This window comes from Fomitiporia mediterranea (genome assembly GCF_000271605.1).
Source record: "Fomitiporia mediterranea MF3/22 unplaced genomic scaffold FOMMEscaffold_6, whole genome shotgun sequence".
NCBI classification, from domain to species: Eukaryota; Fungi; Basidiomycota; class Agaricomycetes; order Hymenochaetales; family Hymenochaetaceae; genus Fomitiporia; species Fomitiporia mediterranea.
The window spans coordinates 1,759,342-1,777,518 of record NW_006760391.1 but is presented as its reverse complement, the minus strand read 5'-3'; the positions used below and the strand labels follow the sequence as shown (position 1 = coordinate 1,777,518).

General features: G+C 47.7%; 7 protein-coding genes across 7 annotated transcripts; 4 read left to right on the top strand and 3 right to left on the bottom strand.

Annotated features, from left to right (window-relative positions):
• Positions 1-79: 79 nt before the first annotated feature.
• Positions 80-2,938, bottom strand: FOMMEDRAFT_156221 (uncharacterized protein; the record flags this gene model as incomplete). The annotated part of the gene is made up of 15 exons (XM_007266512.1): positions 80-286; positions 347-571; positions 641-757; positions 813-1,046; positions 1,097-1,294; positions 1,360-1,443; positions 1,500-1,650; positions 1,702-1,757; positions 1,823-1,917; positions 1,970-2,079; positions 2,145-2,392; positions 2,454-2,575; positions 2,625-2,681; positions 2,743-2,844; positions 2,893-2,938. 15 exons carry the CDS (start codon positions 2,936-2,938, stop codon positions 80-82), a joined length of 2,052 nt encoding a protein of 683 aa, XP_007266574.1.
• Positions 2,939-3,071: 133 nt separating this feature from the next.
• Positions 3,072-4,185, top strand: FOMMEDRAFT_107872 (ribosomal protein S5 domain 2-like protein; the record flags this gene model as incomplete). Its single annotated transcript, XM_007266511.1, has 3 exons — positions 3,072-3,912; positions 3,968-4,038; positions 4,095-4,185. 3 exons carry the CDS (start codon positions 3,072-3,074, stop codon positions 4,113-4,115), a joined length of 933 nt encoding a protein of 310 aa, XP_007266573.1. The 3' UTR covers positions 4,116-4,185.
• A 133-nt stretch (positions 4,186-4,318) lies between these two features.
• On the bottom strand, positions 4,319-7,702 carry FOMMEDRAFT_134051 (uncharacterized protein; the record flags this gene model as incomplete). The annotated part of the gene is made up of 16 exons (XM_007266510.1): positions 4,319-4,428; positions 4,495-4,561; positions 4,625-4,819; positions 4,880-5,011; positions 5,073-5,222; positions 5,278-5,406; positions 5,460-5,673; positions 5,729-5,874; positions 5,926-6,105; positions 6,158-6,331; positions 6,381-6,524; positions 6,604-6,849; positions 6,902-7,089; positions 7,149-7,206; positions 7,269-7,412; positions 7,490-7,702. The coding sequence occupies 16 exons, from the start codon at positions 7,700-7,702 to the stop codon at positions 4,319-4,321; spliced, it is 2,490 nt and encodes an 829-aa protein (XP_007266572.1).
• Positions 7,703-7,993: 291 nt separating this feature from the next.
• On the bottom strand, positions 7,994-10,421 carry FOMMEDRAFT_84843 (allantoicase; the record flags this gene model as incomplete). The annotated part of the gene is made up of 12 exons (XM_007266509.1): positions 7,994-8,106; positions 8,234-8,803; positions 8,860-9,067; positions 9,130-9,229; positions 9,284-9,359; positions 9,408-9,561; positions 9,614-9,733; positions 9,791-9,867; positions 9,927-9,994; positions 10,054-10,142; positions 10,206-10,291; positions 10,364-10,421. 12 exons carry the CDS (start codon positions 10,419-10,421, stop codon positions 7,994-7,996), a joined length of 1,719 nt encoding a protein of 572 aa, XP_007266571.1.
• A 743-nt stretch (positions 10,422-11,164) lies between these two features.
• Positions 11,165-14,208, top strand: FOMMEDRAFT_122928 (alpha/beta-hydrolase; the record flags this gene model as incomplete). Its single annotated transcript, XM_007266508.1, has 9 exons — positions 11,165-11,215; positions 11,299-11,395; positions 11,470-11,568; positions 11,647-11,660; positions 11,702-11,857; positions 11,918-12,269; positions 12,333-12,453; positions 12,509-13,064; positions 13,648-14,208. The coding sequence occupies 9 exons, from the start codon at positions 11,165-11,167 to the stop codon at positions 14,077-14,079; spliced, it is 1,878 nt and encodes a 625-aa protein (XP_007266570.1). The 3' UTR covers positions 14,080-14,208.
• A 1,070-nt stretch (positions 14,209-15,278) lies between these two features.
• Positions 15,279-16,429, top strand: FOMMEDRAFT_156215 (uncharacterized protein; the record flags this gene model as incomplete). Its single annotated transcript, XM_007266507.1, has 3 exons — positions 15,279-15,415; positions 15,912-16,244; positions 16,315-16,429. The coding sequence occupies 3 exons, from the start codon at positions 15,279-15,281 to the stop codon at positions 16,427-16,429; spliced, it is 585 nt and encodes a 194-aa protein (XP_007266569.1).
• A 518-nt stretch (positions 16,430-16,947) lies between these two features.
• Positions 16,948-17,903, top strand: FOMMEDRAFT_156214 (uncharacterized protein; the record flags this gene model as incomplete). The annotated part of the gene is made up of 5 exons (XM_007266506.1): positions 16,948-17,071; positions 17,276-17,364; positions 17,420-17,489; positions 17,524-17,636; positions 17,700-17,903. 5 exons carry the CDS (start codon positions 16,948-16,950, stop codon positions 17,901-17,903), a joined length of 600 nt encoding a protein of 199 aa, XP_007266568.1.
• Between the last annotated feature and the right edge of the window lie 274 nt (positions 17,904-18,177).

Genomic DNA, 18,177 nt, shown 5'->3' with positions numbered 1-18,177 from the left:
TGAATAAGTAAACTCGAAAACATGTAAACGCAAAATCAAAAGAATATGTATGCGATGAGTGATCAATAAGGATATTTATCTAATTATGTATGGGATTTGGCTGAGTCCGCACAGCAGAGTCCGATGATGTTATGCATTCGTACGTAGTGAACATAACGAGCACATGCAGCGCGAGAGCATAGAGAATAAAGAAATTGCGAGCTCTCCGATTCCCGAGAATAGCTCGTGTCAAAGTCAATACTGCCTTTTCTAAAGGATTTAGCGCTTGGAACGCCCGAGCAGCTTCCTACATGACCAGAGAATTTCTTCAGTCATTGAACCTTAGCCTATTTGATGCATGACTTACCCGTCCTCTGAATGCCTCGAACGGATTCATGGCCTCCTCATAACGAGCATGATACTTGCTCAAATCGTCTTGACGTGCAGCAGGCAGAGGGTTTAATTGGGCCTGCGCATCTTCCCGATAACTCTGCATGTATCGTACTTTCTCATATAATTTTAGGTTGTCCGTCTGGAGAGCCTTGACTTCCGAACGTAATTCCGATAATGTCTGGAATTGCTTGCGAAGTTCCTGTCATCAGGAAACAGTATCAATGAGCACTTTACTTAAAGGATGGAGGGAGGTAGTGGATATACGCACCTCTTCTAGTTCGGAATTTCGTTGACGGAAACGATCACGTTGACTCGTAACAATCGGTAAAATCGACGTATCGGCAGAAGATGCAAAGGGTATTGGGGTGGACCTCGCAGACGTATTCTACACGGTAGCAACGTTTAGGCGCATTAGGCTGTCAAATCAGCTGTCTACTCACCTGTGATGACTTTGTTCCTCCAAGATCTAGGTCAGCGATACCAAGGCTTTCCTTTGATTTTTCTGTCCCAGATGACGCTTGTATACCATTTACTGAAGGGTTGTGCGTCTCGAGTTGCAGAAGGTCCAGCTCGAGTTTCTCATTCAACGAACGCTTCTCCTCAAGTTCCGATTTAGTGATTTGTAACTCTTCTGCTAGTTCGGCCATTCGTGCCTCAAGATCGCTATGTGCAACCTAGAAACAAGTTAAAAGACGCGCATAGGATGTCTGCCTGGGAGACGTACTCTCAATTTGGTCAACTCCTCCGTGATTCGCTTATTCTTGGTCGCGAGGAGTGTCTCTAATGAGTTGCTTTGCTGTTGCTGAGCGGTCAGTTTCGCAGGATTAGGACTTGGAAGCGCAAGACCGAGTGAGTTGCCGTCAACGATATAGCCGTCCTCAGTGACATGCTCGTCTTCATCCATCCCACCAAACTCTACGAACTTCAAAAGAGTAAATTGATATTCATGAGCATGAGATTGGAATGGACTAGAGCATATGAACACACTTTCATGATATCCAATTCTCGCTTTATCTCGTCATAATCCGAGTAAAGATCGAGTTTTTGTTTAAGATTTGCCAATTCTGCATTCTGCATGAAGCAGGAATATTAGCACACATGTCAAGTGGAGCGTATAAAGGACTCACCCGAAGCGACAACTCCCTTTCCTTTTCGTCGATATTCTTGCGCAGATCGTTCTCGGTCTCAGCGTGAGTCGCTTTTTGCATGTCAAGAACACGCGACAAACGCTCAGATTCGGTCGTAAGGTCTGCTATTTGTTGTTCAAGAGGGGCAATCCTGGTAGACATTTATTAGTCCAAAGGCGGGTTCGTGTATAAATCACCTCACCTGCTGGCAGTGTCGCTGCCACTTCGCACGGATTCGATCTCTGCACGGAGAAGTTCCTAATAAGAAAACCATTATCGAAATTAGTATTTTTCATATTTCGTGAGCTGGTTGGAATACAAACATTTCTTCGCTCTGCAGATGCCACACGATTATTAGCGCGTTCAAGCTCCGCGACGATCATATCAAGCTCTGCAAGTTTAGCCACAGTCTCATGATCTGCAAATAGGTCAGACATTTTCCTAAAGTCGGATGCAATGGTGTAATCTACCTTGACGCTGCGTCTGATCGAGTAACTTGGCCTGATTCGACTCATTGGACATGCGAAGGTCACGCAACTGAGTTTGCGCTAAAGATAGCTGGCGAACAAGGTCTTTCTCTCTGTAAAATAGATATTACAGGTGAGTGCCATATGCCCGACGAGTAGTTGAATAGACTGTGCAGACCTATCTTCGTAGTTTCGTAACTTCTCATCATAAGTTGCATGCAACTCGTTCTCTTTTTGAGATACGCGTTCGGTAATCAGATCCTCCATGCGATCTTCTAGTTGCTGCGCTTTCGTTTCGGCCTTCTTCTTTGCCGCTTCAATACTGGACAGGTCATTGACTTTCCTATTGAGCGTCGCGTTCTCTTCTTTGAGCTTTGCTACTTCTGCCTCAAGTTGCGAGGCTTGTGATGCCTTAATTGTTTGTTCCTAAATAACAAACAATGTAAGATACTTGTTCATATAAGGGTCATAATAGAAGTGAACGCACAACCGCAGCGTCAAGAAGTGGAAATGGATCCGGTGCTTCAGCCAGTTTCTTGTACAAGCTGAGAAACGCATTCTCGGATACTTTCGAGCGTTTCGTAAGGTTGTCTATTTCAGTCTGATAAGCTTCAAAAAGGTCAGTGTCAAACTCAATGATGGAAATGAACCACAGCACATTTCAGCAGGCCTTTCCATGCGCCTAGCTTCTCCTCATCCGGAATCTTTTTGAACTCTGCAAGAAGTTAAGCCATCATGAGACCGACGTATAAAATGGTCTTGTTCACCTTTCGTACGTTCAGCAAGCGCCTTTCGTCCGACAACATTCTCCTTCTGGTTCTCGACAATCTCAATACCTTGAGCATCGAGTGTCTTCTGCAGCTCAGCAAGATTGATGTCTGACAGGCAGGTAAGTACCGGAATAAGTTCATCATTGTACAACACACCTTTCCATGTTGTGAGAGCAGCCGAAAAGTTGCTTTCTGAGGTCATGGTTCTGCGCTGCTAATGGCTGGATGTCTAGCACTCAGCAACGCGACCGGGACTCGCGCAGTGACAAGGGAGCACGTGACATGCAGAAGCTATTCTCATTTTATTCTGGTTTTCGTCGCTGCCGCCATCCAGCATGGCATTCGCCTGCCGTCGAGCGACATCATGTCTCAACCTTCGACCTACACTGTCTTACTCTCGTACATTTTCTAGCTCTTCACGTATCTGTGCGCGCGGAGGACCTCCGGAGTCACCAACATTTTACACTGGGCGCTCTGCTTTCTACGACTACGTTGCTGCTCTGGAACGCGCAATTACACATACTCGCTCGTCATTGAAAACACTTCAACTCGACCCTCTTCCTAAAATTGCTCAAAATTCCCTCCCGCCCCCTGTCTCTGCATGGAAAAGCAAAGACGAGCTCACGAACACGCTTACAGCGAAGCTATCTGCCTCACGACATCGTCGTCTCATCGAACTATTAAACCAGCTCAATGACTTCCGCCGGATCGCATCTACCGCTGGACACGATGATCTTGCACAAGGCCTTGATAGCGTACTCGAGATGTTTGAGCGACCAGACAAGGAACAGCATCTCCGACGCGGTCAACGGAAACCTGCAGTTGTCGATGAATTCGGTCGTGCCTATGCCTACGGTGCTCGTAAAACGAGCTCCGCACGCGTATGGGTAATTTCCTCGGAACACGCTACTGCTGCGAAGGCGTGGGATGGCAATCGAAGCCCTCCCACTACAGAGATCCTTGTCAACAACGTGCCGTTGAACGAGTACTTCAAAGTTCCAGTGGACAGAGAACGCATTCTTCGGCCGTTCAGGGTCGCAGGATTATTGGGAGCATACAATGCATTCGCTATCGTCCGTGGGGGAGGAATCAGTGGTCAGGCTGGAGCTGTTGCGCTCGGAATTGCAAAGGGATTAGCTGCCCATGTTCCTGATGTTGAACTCATTCTGAGACGAGGTGGATCCAACCAGCTTTATAGCTTACTTCATACACTCATTCTTTTTCCTTTCAGCCAAATTACTGCGGCGTGATCCGCGTATGGTGGAACGCAAGAAGACTGGCAGGGCGAAAGCCAGGAAGGGGGTGCGTTCTCTTACTTTCTCAATAATCCTTGAATTCAACCTCACAATTTTGTGCAGTACACCTGGGTCAAGCGTTGACACTTTGCCTCATTTATTCTACCTGGTCAAAAATTTGTTTAATCTGCTGTTATTACGCTCTAGACTATACACCAATTTAGCCCTTACAGCTAAAAAAAAAAAGATGCTATAAAGTTCGGGACCAAACAATCATAAAAATAATTCAGAGAAAAATGTACAGAAAAAAAAGCGAATGTACAAAAGGTCAATCGAGGGAAAGCCCATCATTGTAAGTACAAGGCCTGCACCTCCGACAATGCGAAGGCCAAATTGCATGCAGGACACTTGCGTTGTCGACTTGATATCCGAGCATCAACGCAAACTTTGCAGAAAGCTGATCAAACAATTCAGTCAGCATTTCCAGCTCATTTGTTCACATGTTGGCGAATTGTAGACGTACTGTGCATGCACTTCGTGATAACAGTATTACGCATATGATTCTGGCATAACGAACACTTCAAGAGTTTCTATAGTGTACCACGGTAAGTCAACGAGCACTGACGTAAACATAGGATCGTGAAATAACGTACCAAACACTTATCTACTTCTCTCTGCAAATCTGCCTCCCGTTCAGAAGCAGGTGCAAGCGGCTTATTTACGGACTTCGCCTTCTGAACTGCTCTCTCTGCTTCCTTGGTCGCCTTCAGAAGTTCATCCTTTAGCTTCACGGTCTGCATATTGAGTTCAGCAACCTCTTGCTCGCGTTTCAGCGATTGTTCTTGAAGCTGGGCAATAGGCATGAGCAGACGGTAATCAAGGCTGATTTGACCAAAAGAACCACCAACCTGTGAGACCCGCATCCCTTCCTCTTCCCAATAACCTTTGTAACTACTCAAGCTCCTTTCTGCAAGATCAACAGCATTTTGCAATGTCGAGATTAGTTGTTTTGCTTTCGCAAGCTCCGATGAAAGAGATTCCTATGAAGAAGAATGTTAACAATAAGCATATATGGCACAAAACAACAGGTCGGGAGGTTACATTTATGGCTAAGAGCTCCTTTTCGTTCCTCTCTAACGCTTCAATCTGCTTCGTTTGTCTTTCTACATTTCGAAGAGCTTGTTTGCGTTCGCCATCCTTTGCCTCAGACTCGTTCATCGCTTTGTAATACTTGTTGTCGGATTTTTGTTTCTAAAATACTATATTAATCGAAATGTCAGGGCGAAAAAGGAAGTATGCGCCGCACCGCTAGTAAGAGCTTCTCCTTCTCTTCTTCCCATTTCTCCAATGACATTGCCTGCGATTGAGCCATTTTGTCTGCATTTTCCCAGGCCTTGGATAACCGATCCATCTCTGAAAATAGCTCGTTCATTTCCTGGAAAACTATCAAGAGCCCGAATCCTAGTGCAAGATGCCGTACAAACGAACCTGAGTAGATTGTGTTTCCTTGAGCTTCATTAAGCGTAGCTCCTCTTCCTTTGCCTGAAGCTGCTCTACCAGACTGCTTTCGGCACGTGACTTATACGCCTCAAGCTGTTGTGTAACTGAGTTTAGCTTTCCTCGAAGAATCGCGATGTCGACTAGGTCCTTATTCTTGTAATTCAGAGTTGCTCGCAAACTTGCAAGCTCTTCTTCAGAGGCCCTACAATAACAGCTTATGAGATGCACAAGCAACTTATGGTGGAGTATGAACGTACGTTAAACGCTTCCTCAGGCTCTCGACATAGTCGGCGTTGATATTTGCATCATTTAGTAGGAAGTTTAGAAGATCTTCATTCCCTGATGAAGCAGCCAGACGAGCCTTCAATCTTTTGACTTCTGACAACAGAAGTTCGATGCGTTCCTTTAAAAGAATTAGTTATATAACACAAAGAGATGCAACGGAAATACGAACTGCTCGAGATTCAGCCAGCTCCTTGAATTTACTTAAGGATAAGCGTTTTGTATCTTGGGTTGCCTTCAACTCCTTGTACTGGGTCTCCAACTGGTCTCTATGCAGACGAATTCGATTCAAGTCATCGTCTCGCTTTTTCAGTATGATTTTCAGGTCCGAGGATCCATTAGCATCGTCGGACTATCAACATACGTTAGAATACGCCCAATCGAGAATCGACGCATTTACGTACCTGTATTTCTGACAACCAGCCTGTCTGAATCTGGCGTAGCTGGTTTGCTTCTTCCCTCGCCATCGCCAGTTGTTTAATCTGTTCCTTCGACTGGGAGTCTAGCTTTGACGCATACTCAAGAAGGACTCGGTATGTAGGCGTTTTAGTAATCGTGCTTTCACCAAGAAGATTGATCTAAGAGAAAGGTCAATTACCGAAAGCAAGAAAATGGTAATGTGAATACCTCCGAATCCGCCAAGACAAGCCTATCTCTAAGAGCAGCGTTTTCCCTTTCAAGATATGCTAACCTATCGTCTCTGAGCTTTAAGCGAGCTTCCCATTCCTCGTCAGGTCGGGATTCGCTTATAGAAATGACAGGTGGTAATGCCTATACGAAGCGGATGAGACAAGCAAGAAAGGATGGATAAGCAACTCATCGCACCAATGAACCGATTTAAACCACTCACAACTGACGGAGTGCCCTCCTTTACTCCAACGCTATCCCGCTCCTCTTCCGCCTTGACATCGCCGTTCACCTTTACTGGTACAGGGGATTCTGACTCGTGCTCCGGTTGTGGATTGACTATTCGGCTTTGTAAACGGTCGAGCTTAGCTTCAGTAGCGCGCAATTCCTCTAAGTAGTGATCACGCTCCCGTCGACTATCCTCTAACAAAGCATGCGTCTGCTCGGCCTCCGCTGTCAAGAACGAATTCTATAGTTAACTAAGTAAGTGGAAACACGCCTCAGATAACTGAATCACTCACGGATCGTTGGAGGCTGTGACACTCAGCCACTAACTCTTCTGCCTTCGGCCCGTCAACTTTTCCCGCAAAGTTAGCAATAACATCCACGGCCTGCTCCGCAGCCTTAAATCTCTCATCCCATGAGCGTTTAGACCTTTTGAAATCTTCCGGTGCGAATACACGCGATGGGAAGTTGGAAGAGAGGTTATCTAAAGGCATATGAGCAACGACAGGCTCATAACTTGCAAGAAGCACAAGTGATACTAACGTGCGGGGTTTTCCATGGCCATGTCTGCCTGTGTTAATGTTCGCAGTGCTGCCATCGTCTGTGGCGTGATATGGTGCTTGAATACAGCAAAATCTAAAGTAAAAATGATACGGGACGTACATTGGACCAACACGACTCAGCACTAATACGTTCCAAATTTGAAAGTCGTAACGACTCTTCCAAATGTTGTATGCGTTCAAAAGCTCGGATAGTCTCTCTTCGATAATGCCGCATTCTCCGAAAAATCGCTCCTTTTCGGAATCGCTAATGGAAGACAGCGCCATCCGACCATACACATTAAAAGGCAACATTAGAAATTATCATAAGCAAATCAAACGTACCTCAAGGTCGTCCTCTGTTTCTGGGTCATTCTCTCTGGAACCATTGTTTGTCGAAGGCTTCTGTTCGTCATCCAAAGGACCGTTTGCAACAATCGGCGAACCTGACGCTGAGCTTAAAGCTCGCTTCTTGTTTGCCGTCCACTCATCTGACGACGCTCGTCGCTTCCCTCTCAACTCTTCTTCGAAAGCAGAACTCCTGTTTTGCGTTTCCATATACCAGCATGCGACGGAAAACCAGCAGACGTGTGATGAAAGTGTGGAAGGTTACAAACTCTGCGGCTGAACGAGAATAGTCGATGTGACCGTATCCTTTGCTTAGTCATACATTTTATCCCCTTTCCAAATTTGGTAGCCATGCACAGCCATTCAGACTCCTATCCGATAATGAATCATATTGAACAATCTTGTTGCTAGGTGCTTATACTTACTCACACAATTCTACCATACACAGCAATTAAAATCCAGGACAGTGTGACTGCAGTAATAAGCTTACTGGGTAATTATCTAGAATGGCGGAATCTTGACTCTCGGATACCCTCCGGAGCCGTCAAGTTCAACAACCTCGCAATCCGCTGCCGACCCATCGCCTATCTGTGTTTCCACACAAGTGAAATCCACTGCCTGTAGGTTGACATAAAGACGATAAATGCATAAGCATCAGCCCCCAAAACAAATATCCACTAACCGTCTCAAGCGCAATCATAGGGTGGTCTAAATTATATGTGGTTCATTATGGAAATAAACTCATGAAAAGATTGTAGGGCTCACGCCAGATTCCAGTTGCATATACGACCGACTGTCCTGCGCCAGCAAGGAATGCCCTTAGTGTCATCAGATCTGGTTTGTCGTCCTCTCCATTACACGCGACAACCACTAGGTATGCACGGCCGTGATTCTGCAATGCATTTCCATCTTTCAGGGATTCACCGCTTCCTATACCCATAGGTATGAATGCTTGATTCGTATGGGGATGTCTTTCGAGCAACCGCACTTCCCATCCTGGGCCTTCCTCTGTGTGGTCCCGGCGGAAATCAAAGTCAAGGGGTGAGCAGCGGTAGACAGATAGACCGGCTGTTGCACTTGGCGAGCCTGGTAAGGCGGGAGGATATGAAGATACGATTGGCGCAAGTTTATGGAACTTTAATGCCGATCCCTGATTTGCTGAAGTAACCTTTGTGCCCTTTGGTGCCGCATCTGCGGACGAGAAAGCTTGTACAACATGACCGAAGGGTGCGAAGGCCTCTGCAGAAAGAGGAACCACATGCAAAACGCCTGTGTTGGGGATTTGGCCCTCTGATGGAAGCACCGTATGATCTGCATTCAACCAACTCAAAACACAGTAAAGGAACACAAAGCAGAATTTCACTCACGATCCTCGACAGCAGTTTTGTCTTCCACCACACGCATGCCAAAAATCCTTACACGCTTTATACCTCCATCAGGATATATCGTTACACGCACATGTGAGTAGATCTGATTCTGGACATTTTCGAGGTCGAAATAATGCTGGACATCGGCTTTAAGCTTGGTACGCTGCAGAATGCGAGTCCATGCAGACTCATCAACATTGGGAATAATCTGTCGGACAGTACATGAAAGCGATCAGACATCAATAACGTCCAGGTCCTGTTAATACCTACATCCTTAGAGTTCAGTGCGTGGAGCTCACAGCTCTCAGGAAAATTGCCCTTGAAATGGGCCGTATCGATCTCGGCCTTCTCGAGAATCCCTGGGGCGCCGCTAGTGAAAATGAAGTGAGACGAGTGTAAGACTACTTCGGACACACTTGCTTACAGTTGGATGATGACCCAATCTTTATGATCTTTTATCCTACTGCGTTTTGTCTCCCAGCCGTCTCCCATGTCTTTGCCTGTAAAGAGGTTAACGAAAGCATTATCCCTCATAAATTTATCTATACCTCTTCCCGGCAGTAAAAGGTTCGAACCAACGCCGAAATGCTGATCCGAAACGAAGACCGCTCGTCCACCAGAAAACACGTGTGCTAGGTCTATACTCTCGTCGAAGTCCTCAGTGAACACTGCCTGTATGATGCCGTAAACACGGAATCTGGCCTACAACTGAAGTTGTGGACGGTGCCAAATACATATTCTCTTCTACACGTACGATTCCGCCATCTGGATACATATTCAACTTAACATAGTTATACGCCTCTGAGGTCCTGTGAATCTTGAATAGATGCCGCAAATTGGGTCCAAGAGACACTTTCGGGAGAATCTCCGTCCACTTACCAGGAGAGAGTCAGCTAATATTGATGAAAGTGAGAAACGGGCTAACCCTTACCCTTGGATCATCAGCAGACGGCTCCGCATTACTGACATTCAATAGAGCCTGTACGGATGCCTCAGGTGCCTCGTTACCTGTGTTGTTTGTGGGATCAACGCGATGGATGCGAAAATGGAAAAGGAATTATCAGTACCATTGAAATGGGAAGTATCTATGTCAAACCCAGACACAAGACCGGCAGCGCCGAACTTAATAATGCACCTTAGAACAACTATTAGTTGAGAAAATTCCGGCGGGCCCCAGACTCCATTACGACTCACCAGTCAAAGGCCGGGTTATGACGTCTCGTCTCCCAGCCGCTGTACAAGGCTCCATTTGGGCCGAATTGGCCTTTCAGACTCGGTGCAGGCTACAACCAAAATCGTATCAAGGTATTTGCGAAAGTCAGGAGGAGGTTAATACTGTCACTAACCTCTACTTTCAGCAGGTTGGCTGCCTTTGCGAAGAATTCATCCGAGACAGCTATTATCTTTCCTCCAAGGGCAACACTAGAGATTTCTAGGGGAAGGATCAGGGATTCCGGTAAGTTGCTCCGCTCAGCGGAAATTGGAGATCCGAACAAACACTGACCAGTTTCCGTGCCAAACGCAGCTGCAAAGCCTTCTAAGGGTACACTTTCATAAGCCATCCTTCGACTTCCTTGGACAGTTGTCTGACGGGCGGAGGAGAAACTCAATAGTGTTGGTCAAAGATTCGACGGAGATATGAAGATAAGGTTCATGAGGAGCTAATCGACTTCGAGCATATGTGTCGGCCGTTGCTTTCCGTGATAACGGGTAGTGCGTGCCGGAAACCTACTGCCATCCTTCTACGTCTGCGATGTCTTGAGTCACCAGCACCAACGACCTTGCTTGATGCTGTTCTTGATTGCTGTACTTTCAAGTTGTCCAGACCAGAGTTTATGTTTTGACAGGTATGGAATAGATTACTAAGCAGCCCGACGAAGACGCGTGGCGCTCTTTTTCGATTTTCTTCGAGAAGGAATTCCTCACTTTACCTTCGTCTATCTCGACAGGAACAGCCTCAATCCATATAGCTTCATGTAGAACATGGTCAGCTCTACATCTGAATGGCCGAAATCCGGAATTTTGGCGGTTGCAAATTGTGATCATGACTAACGTGACATTGTCTGCTTGAGACTCGACGAGAATCACATGCCAAAGATCCGACTTATGGCATCCTGTGGCCATTCTGACTTGACCCATAAGCCCGACCCGTCCCCTCCTCTTTTGTCTTCTCTCTCTCCATGCTTTCACTTTGACCGCCATTTTAACGAGCATCCACCTTTTGCTTACGACTTGACGAGTACTCAAGTAGCTTATCTTACTTTGTCGTCTTCGAGCATATATACCTCGCACGGACTTATCCATAATGTTGGACAATTTCGTTGGTCGCCCGAGTCTGGCGTGGAGGCGCAAGGAGGTGAGCTGAATAGTTGTATATGCAGGCTTTCCTACTGCCTGCTGAAGCATTGCTCGCCACAACCTCTCATGCAACTACTCAAGACTACCATAATCCTCCTCTTTTCAATCTACGGCCTTCTCACGTCAAGCAAACGTGGTCCGCGGTTTTTTTGGATAAGGCCACTTAACAGAGCTCTCCGTAAGCAATTACATTTTACACACCCCTCGCGTTTACATAACTATCAACTATCGCCGTTCGCTTTGGCAATTCAGAACGTTACACCCCATGGCAAATAATTGCTGCAACTTTTTCTCTCCTGTACGCTATTCGGAACCTTGACAAACTGTTTGGGCTCGATGGTTGGTCGCATGGTCCTCCCTCCTTATTGCTTTAAGTATCTGACAAGCCCCACCTTTTCCCCACCAGTCGGCGGCTTCGCTACTGGCCAGCTTGTACGTGCGACGTTTTTCATATCAGTAAATTTCATGAACATCATTATACCAGTACGCACCTGAATTCAATCGCGCGGCGTGGATAAACACGGCTCTAGATGCTGGCTTCGCTTCCGCTTTATCCATACGTCCAAAGTGGCTTCGTGACATCTGTTCTATTGGTTTCTTTATGTACTACCTGTTTAACGGAGATGAGGCAGAGGGCAAGGTTGGTCGTATTGCACTAACCTAATATAACTCAGCGAACTGAGTTCTACCTGTTACACAGGTTCGCAGGTTACGCGAGCTGTCTACCCTCGAGTTTCTCCGCGGTACGTGGGATAAAACCAGCAATATCTATTTGCGAGCAATCACTATCCCCGTCCGACCGTCCGTCCACATTCGCCGTCAGATAATAATTCAGCGCCCGAAGTATTCGGAGCATTTGCGCCCAATAACAGCATGGCTCTTCTTTGATGGCACAGAAGCTGAGCTGAGTCAGACAACAGAACTAATCTTAGACTTCCCTGGGGGAGGGTTCGTGGCGATGAGTCCTACGCACCATGAAGAACGTTTAAGGGCATGGACGAAGAGAACTCAAAGGCCAGTATTGAGTGTCGACTATGGAAAGGCTCCAGAATGTAAGTTTGGCGTAGCTACCGTTGCCGATGGTGCCTCACATACGACGTTTGCCGATTGTATAGATCCGTATCCATTTGCGATTGAGGAGGGCTTTGATCTGTATTGCACCCTTTCAGAGTCCGGTGGACGTATTATTGGCATGTCCGGCGCCAAATTGGACGTCATCCTCTCTGGAGACTCTGCGTAAGTGGCCCGTTTAATCATGAATGCCTTTGGCTTCTTTTAACGTGTCAACCAGCGGTGGTAACATCGCAGTTAATGTTATGTTCAAGCTCATTGAGGCAACTTCATCCGATCCATCATTGTCAACATTGTCCTTCCCGAGACCAGTTGGCCTGGCACTCACTTACGCCGCGTTGAACTTCTCCTTTGGTTCTTGGGCATGGCCATCTCGGCCCACGCCAACACCATCGTCCGCTGCCCTCGATGAGCGTGCCGAAAAGCTGAAGCATATCAAGAGTTCCGGGGCTCTACTGTCGTCATCAACTATACTGCCGCCCACCGCTAAAGTTGTCATCGGTTCGTTGGAAGAAAGGAAACTGCGAAACGGAGCGGCAATACCAGCAGTCACGGCATCATCGCTACAAGACGATTGGAGTCCAAACAAGACTATTGTGCATCAGCAAGCGCATACAAGCCTTTTTGAGCAACGGCAAGCAGTGATCACAGCGCTTGGGCCAGAAACGTTCCAATCGCCCTTCGAAAGGGCAGAGATCTCACAGTTGGCGCGGACAAGATTGACGATGTCAAGCAAGGCTGGATACATGCATGATCCTATCATTACACCAAGCATGGTGAGTTACCTTGTTAACATCGTTTCTTGGCTGTTCTTTCCCTTTCCCCGTTCGCTGCTGCGCATTGGTACCGCAATGAAACGGCCGGTTGTTATATATGACGGTAGCCTTTTGGAAAAATCGTGCATTCTTTGTGTTCCGAGGTCACCGGCGAAGACATTGCTCCTAAGGCTGAGCATTCAGGGGAAGTGACTCTGGCTTCGTACTGCCGCTGATGACGGAATCAAATCAGATCATCAGTCGGAGACAAGCTTCCCCTTCTATCGCGAAGCGACGAGCGCTCCTGTCTCTGTGGTCACGGAGATGGGAGCTGCGCGGTAGCTCGTGTTGCTGGTCGACAGTAGTAGCCGATTTGTTACTCGTTTGCACTATCCCTCTCTCCCTCTCCTCCCATCCTTTTATTTAAAATTGAATGGGTTGTGTACTGACGATCACTCCGTTTTCGCTCTGGCCGCGATCCTTGACATTTCATTCCCCCCCCTCCCCGATCTGTCCGCCGTCCCATCTCATTTCACGCTCTCCCTTTTGATCCTCGCCCTCTGGTCACTCGTATCGATGGAACATCGCCGTTGCATCCACCCAGATGTGGGCCATGTGTCTTCTCTATCTCGGGAAACACCCTCCTCCGGGTGTTGAGCGTGACTACCATCTTTCCCCTCTTCTCGCGCCTTCGACACTGCTCGCCGAGCTTCCGCCTATCCTTCTTCAATGCGGAGCTCGTGACCCACTCATTGACGACACCGTACTCTTTGGGGGGCGCGTGCGAGCGGCAAAGCGCGAGTCCGCACGTATTCGGCGCTCAAGCAGCAAGACCGACCTCCCGACTCCTCCGCACGACGGAACGCTCCATGAGGAAATCCCCGAGGACGATGTGACCGTACAGATCTTCCCCGGGTGGAGTCACGGGTACTTGCAGATGAGCGCGCTCATGCCAAAAGCGAAACTTGCCATTGATGATATTGCAGTCTGGATGCACTCGACGTTTGAGCACTCACAAATAGGAGCCGAAGCTTGAATCTGAATTATCTTGAATCATGATTGTAATTTGGGATGAGGCGTATATTTAGGACTAGATTTGCGATGTGTATGACCGTTTATTGTACTGTATCAATGTAGTAGTAACACAGCAAATATATACCATATTATCGCGGTATTAATATTGTTTCCATGTCGTAGCCGTTGCAGAGCCTCGTCAGTGCATCTGCATCGCGATTGGCGGGATTAGGGGCTTGAGCGCCGCTGGCGGCGCTGACATTGACAGGAGTCGATCTGGACATACATTTTAGCTTGTGGCGTCAACTTTTATTATAAAAATTTAGTAGATAACGCATCTGTCCCACTTCCCTGCAGTAGATTCTTCTACATAAATTAAGGATGAAATCTTCAACTGCGCATGAATCCCATTCATTCTCACTCGAAAGCGTCAGTTCGACCATCCTCCGAATGTCGCTGGCCGCTTTCTTCGGCCTGCCGGAATGTAAAAGTCCGGTCGCCGAACCATATCTTAGTTTAGTTTAGTGTAGATACTTTACTATTTTACTACTCTAATTCGCTCCCCTGGAACTAAATCGAATCCTGTTCGCATCTCCGGTGGCTAGATGATCTTTGCCTTGATCATGATCTAACATACAAGAATTGCAGCAGAAAGGACAAGACGGTGGACAGATAATCATGATCACACTCAACCCGTACAAAGAAAAAGCACGATCTATGATTCTATCAACATCATTCTTCCCATGCATCGACCTGCCTCGCCTCGCCGCACGCCGTACAAGCAATGAGAAAGCCTAAGCCTCTGTGCCTATTGTGTTAGGTTAGGACACTGTTTTGCCATTTTGTCTCATCTTCTCGGGGACGCGGCATCATAAGTCCATCTGGAACCCTTAATTAACTTTAATCTACCGGGTTCCGTCCAAATCCGGTACGCTCGGCACAGCCATTCATCGTCTCTTATCCTTATTTAGCATTAGTAGCACTGTACGCGAAGTTTAGAGCCCAAAAGGCCATCACGGATACACCGCTCTTCCGCGTGGTCCCACGACGATCCGATCACCCGTTTCACACTTCTTTTCTCCTCCGTTCCTGATGCGAACTAATACAGGTTTGATCCACTGATGTAAAATGGCCTATGGTTAAGATGGAGCCGTCAACTTCTAAGTAAGTTCTCGCGCTCCAGAATCCCAGAATCCCAGATCCCCTCCCATCGGAACACAAATGTTGCCGCTTTCGGGTGGTTCGGAGCGTAGAGTTTTAGATGAGGCTGTGCAGGTGGATGATGATGACGATGATGAAGGAGTGTCACACTACCGCCATAGATGTAATTGGAACTGGAACAAAAGCACTGAACAACAGTGGATCAACGATTACAGATTACGCTGCCTTAGCTTCCCCTATGTCTGCCACATCTTCTAGAGGTTTATCCGTGATGCACGAGGTGTTTAGCTTTGAATCCTTACGTATATAAAATTATAGCTCTGGTCAGTGTCAGTGCTAGAGCTATGCACTTTATGATCGAGCGCAGGTTAATCAAAGACAGGGCCTGGAGATTAGAAAGATTGACTACATGGCCCCGTACCTTGGCATCCCGCAATTAAGATCCTTTCCATTTCTCGGATCAACCGCCTTGTCCAACATCGAACTTGCTGTAACAACGCGTGGGTCCCGAAAACTTTGGACAATCAATTTGGCCGAAACTATACACAATCTGTCATCAAGCACAAAGTAACACCTTTGGCCCTTCACATCCGACCCTGTCAAGTAGCATACACGTGTCGTGATGAAAACTCTTTAACAAGAACATGGACAACAATCGGGCCTGAAGTGCTTGTCTTTGGTATCAAGCATCAGGATTTCCATCTTCCCGGCTCTTGTAAACATCGCCGAATGGCCTACTCTCAAGCACCCTCGGAACACTAAGGTGTTGGCGTGCATAAGGGAACGTCAGGAAGGTCGCCAGGCTCCCGAATTTGGAGAAACCAATTTTGTTCAATCGAACAGGAATTACTGCAGTAGGACATCGGATCGAAGGGCATCTGGATCGAACATCGACACATCCCCATCTCCATCTGCCCATCCTTCTTTTCTTTCCAATCTCCGCCTCCATCTCCGCCATCTGGTAGCACCTACAAGAGATCCCATGACCGGTAAATCCCGCGAGAAACACTCAGCCAAAACGTGTGAGTACGACTGGTAGTGTGAAACATCAGTAAGGACAAGCGAGGATCAGACATTTTTGAGAGCATGTTTCTAGGGGCAAAGTCTTTGCCAGCCGCAAGAAGGGAAATGCCGGAGGGTCATCGAAGAGGATATGTTTTTGTAGGCGCCCAGATGCCATGACACCACGCCAGAGTGCGCTCATTAACTAAAAGGAGCCCATCTTGTATTTTCCCTTCTCATTGGGAAAAAATGGAGTGATGGCTGATCTGAAAGTGAAATCGTTGCGCTGGCCAATTGAATTTGATCGAACGCGAACTGTTTCCGAAGTTTCAGTGAGTGAGAATGACGAATGCCAGAGCTACAGGTGAGAGACCAAATGAGTGATGCGTCCATGCTTCGGCATATTTTCTTCTTCTCGGTGACGCTTGTGTTAACCGACAAGAATGGGAGAGTAGAACGGAATTAGAATAACGGCCCTTGAATGAGAGCGGAGCCCACGGGGAACGTTGATTGAGTCAACGGAGTGCATACAGAGACCCGTACAAGGAAACAGTGGGCGCCAGCATGATGGAGGAGACCAAGGTAACAGATATTGGCCAAGGCTGTCTTACCCCTGATATACAGTACCATGCAGATGAACAGATTGAGGATCCAAAGGTCCTCGCGCTTTGCTATCTTTGTCCTCGGACCCGGATATGCTAAAAAACAAATAATTTGTCCTCGCACAATGGGTAATCAATCCATAGAGCACCCTGGTGCACAGAATTACACGACGGAAGCGCTTCTTGGAGCGAGGAAAGCGAGTACCCGATTTAAGATACTTGGAGGATACGGTTCCGCGAACACTACTCGTAAATGAATTGATACGTATGTGCCTGCGCGTTTAGTGAGAGCATATACTTAACAGTCATGACTCGAGGTTGATATGACTTTGACTCGGTCCAAATTGAGGTGGGTGGTCCAAGAATGTGTACATGGGAGGAGCGCTTAATTGCAATATCACTGCATCAGGGACAAGAAGTATTTTTGACCATTGATGGGCATATACGAATTAGGCGAGACGGACAGATCAAGACGGGGCCCGGAAGCCGTGAGGAGCTTGTCTGCATTTGCACAGGTTCTGAGCGTCAAAATGGACTTGTTTGTGGGTGTAGCTTTAGTTAGTTGACTCTCCGCTGTTAGCTTCGGCACAGGATTAGGCGACTGCAGGTTTCGGAACCTGGCTGAGTGGGCGTTGCATGGGCCGTCCGATGGCGGGACTTGCAATCGGTAACCAGCTCTTTGTCTGACTTGGCGGCACCAGGCGGCGACGACAACGTTGTGTATGGAGGGCGGGGTCGGCCTGCCGACGACGGAGGAGGGGCGACGATCAACTTGGTCGCCGAGAGACGCGAGTGGCGATCGTCGACGGAACAGGTGGGAGGAACGTAAGTGGTGATGGGAAGTGATTTGTGATTGTATTTTCTGGCGTTGTGGCAGATCTGGAGCTGTGTCTGCAACGGGCTCGGAGCACGGGCGATAGGACGGGCGGGACGAAGAAGCAACGAATCCCGAGAACAGGCAGGTCTCCCATCAGCACAGCCTGGAGGATGTCGTCGCCGGGGAGGACAGCCACCGCACCGCTTCAATAGCCTCTCCAACTCGCTCGCGTGGCGGTCACCGCAATTTCCGCCAGCCGCTTGAGACGCCCGCCCCCGGCCAGGTCACCTTTGCTTGCACATATTCTGCAGCAGGACACGCAGAGATCCAACAATTACTACACGAATAACAAAGATGGACATGTGCAGACGCCAGGAGGATGAAACCGAGTCATTCGTTTGGTAAGCCGGTGTCGCAGACTTACGTTAATGGCGGGTATCACGGGTGATGTTGCTTATGTCATCTGTGATGAGATCTTGGGTTGTGCACCGCCCCCTTCCTTTCCTTTCCTTTACTCTACCTCCTGGGCCTTGCTCTC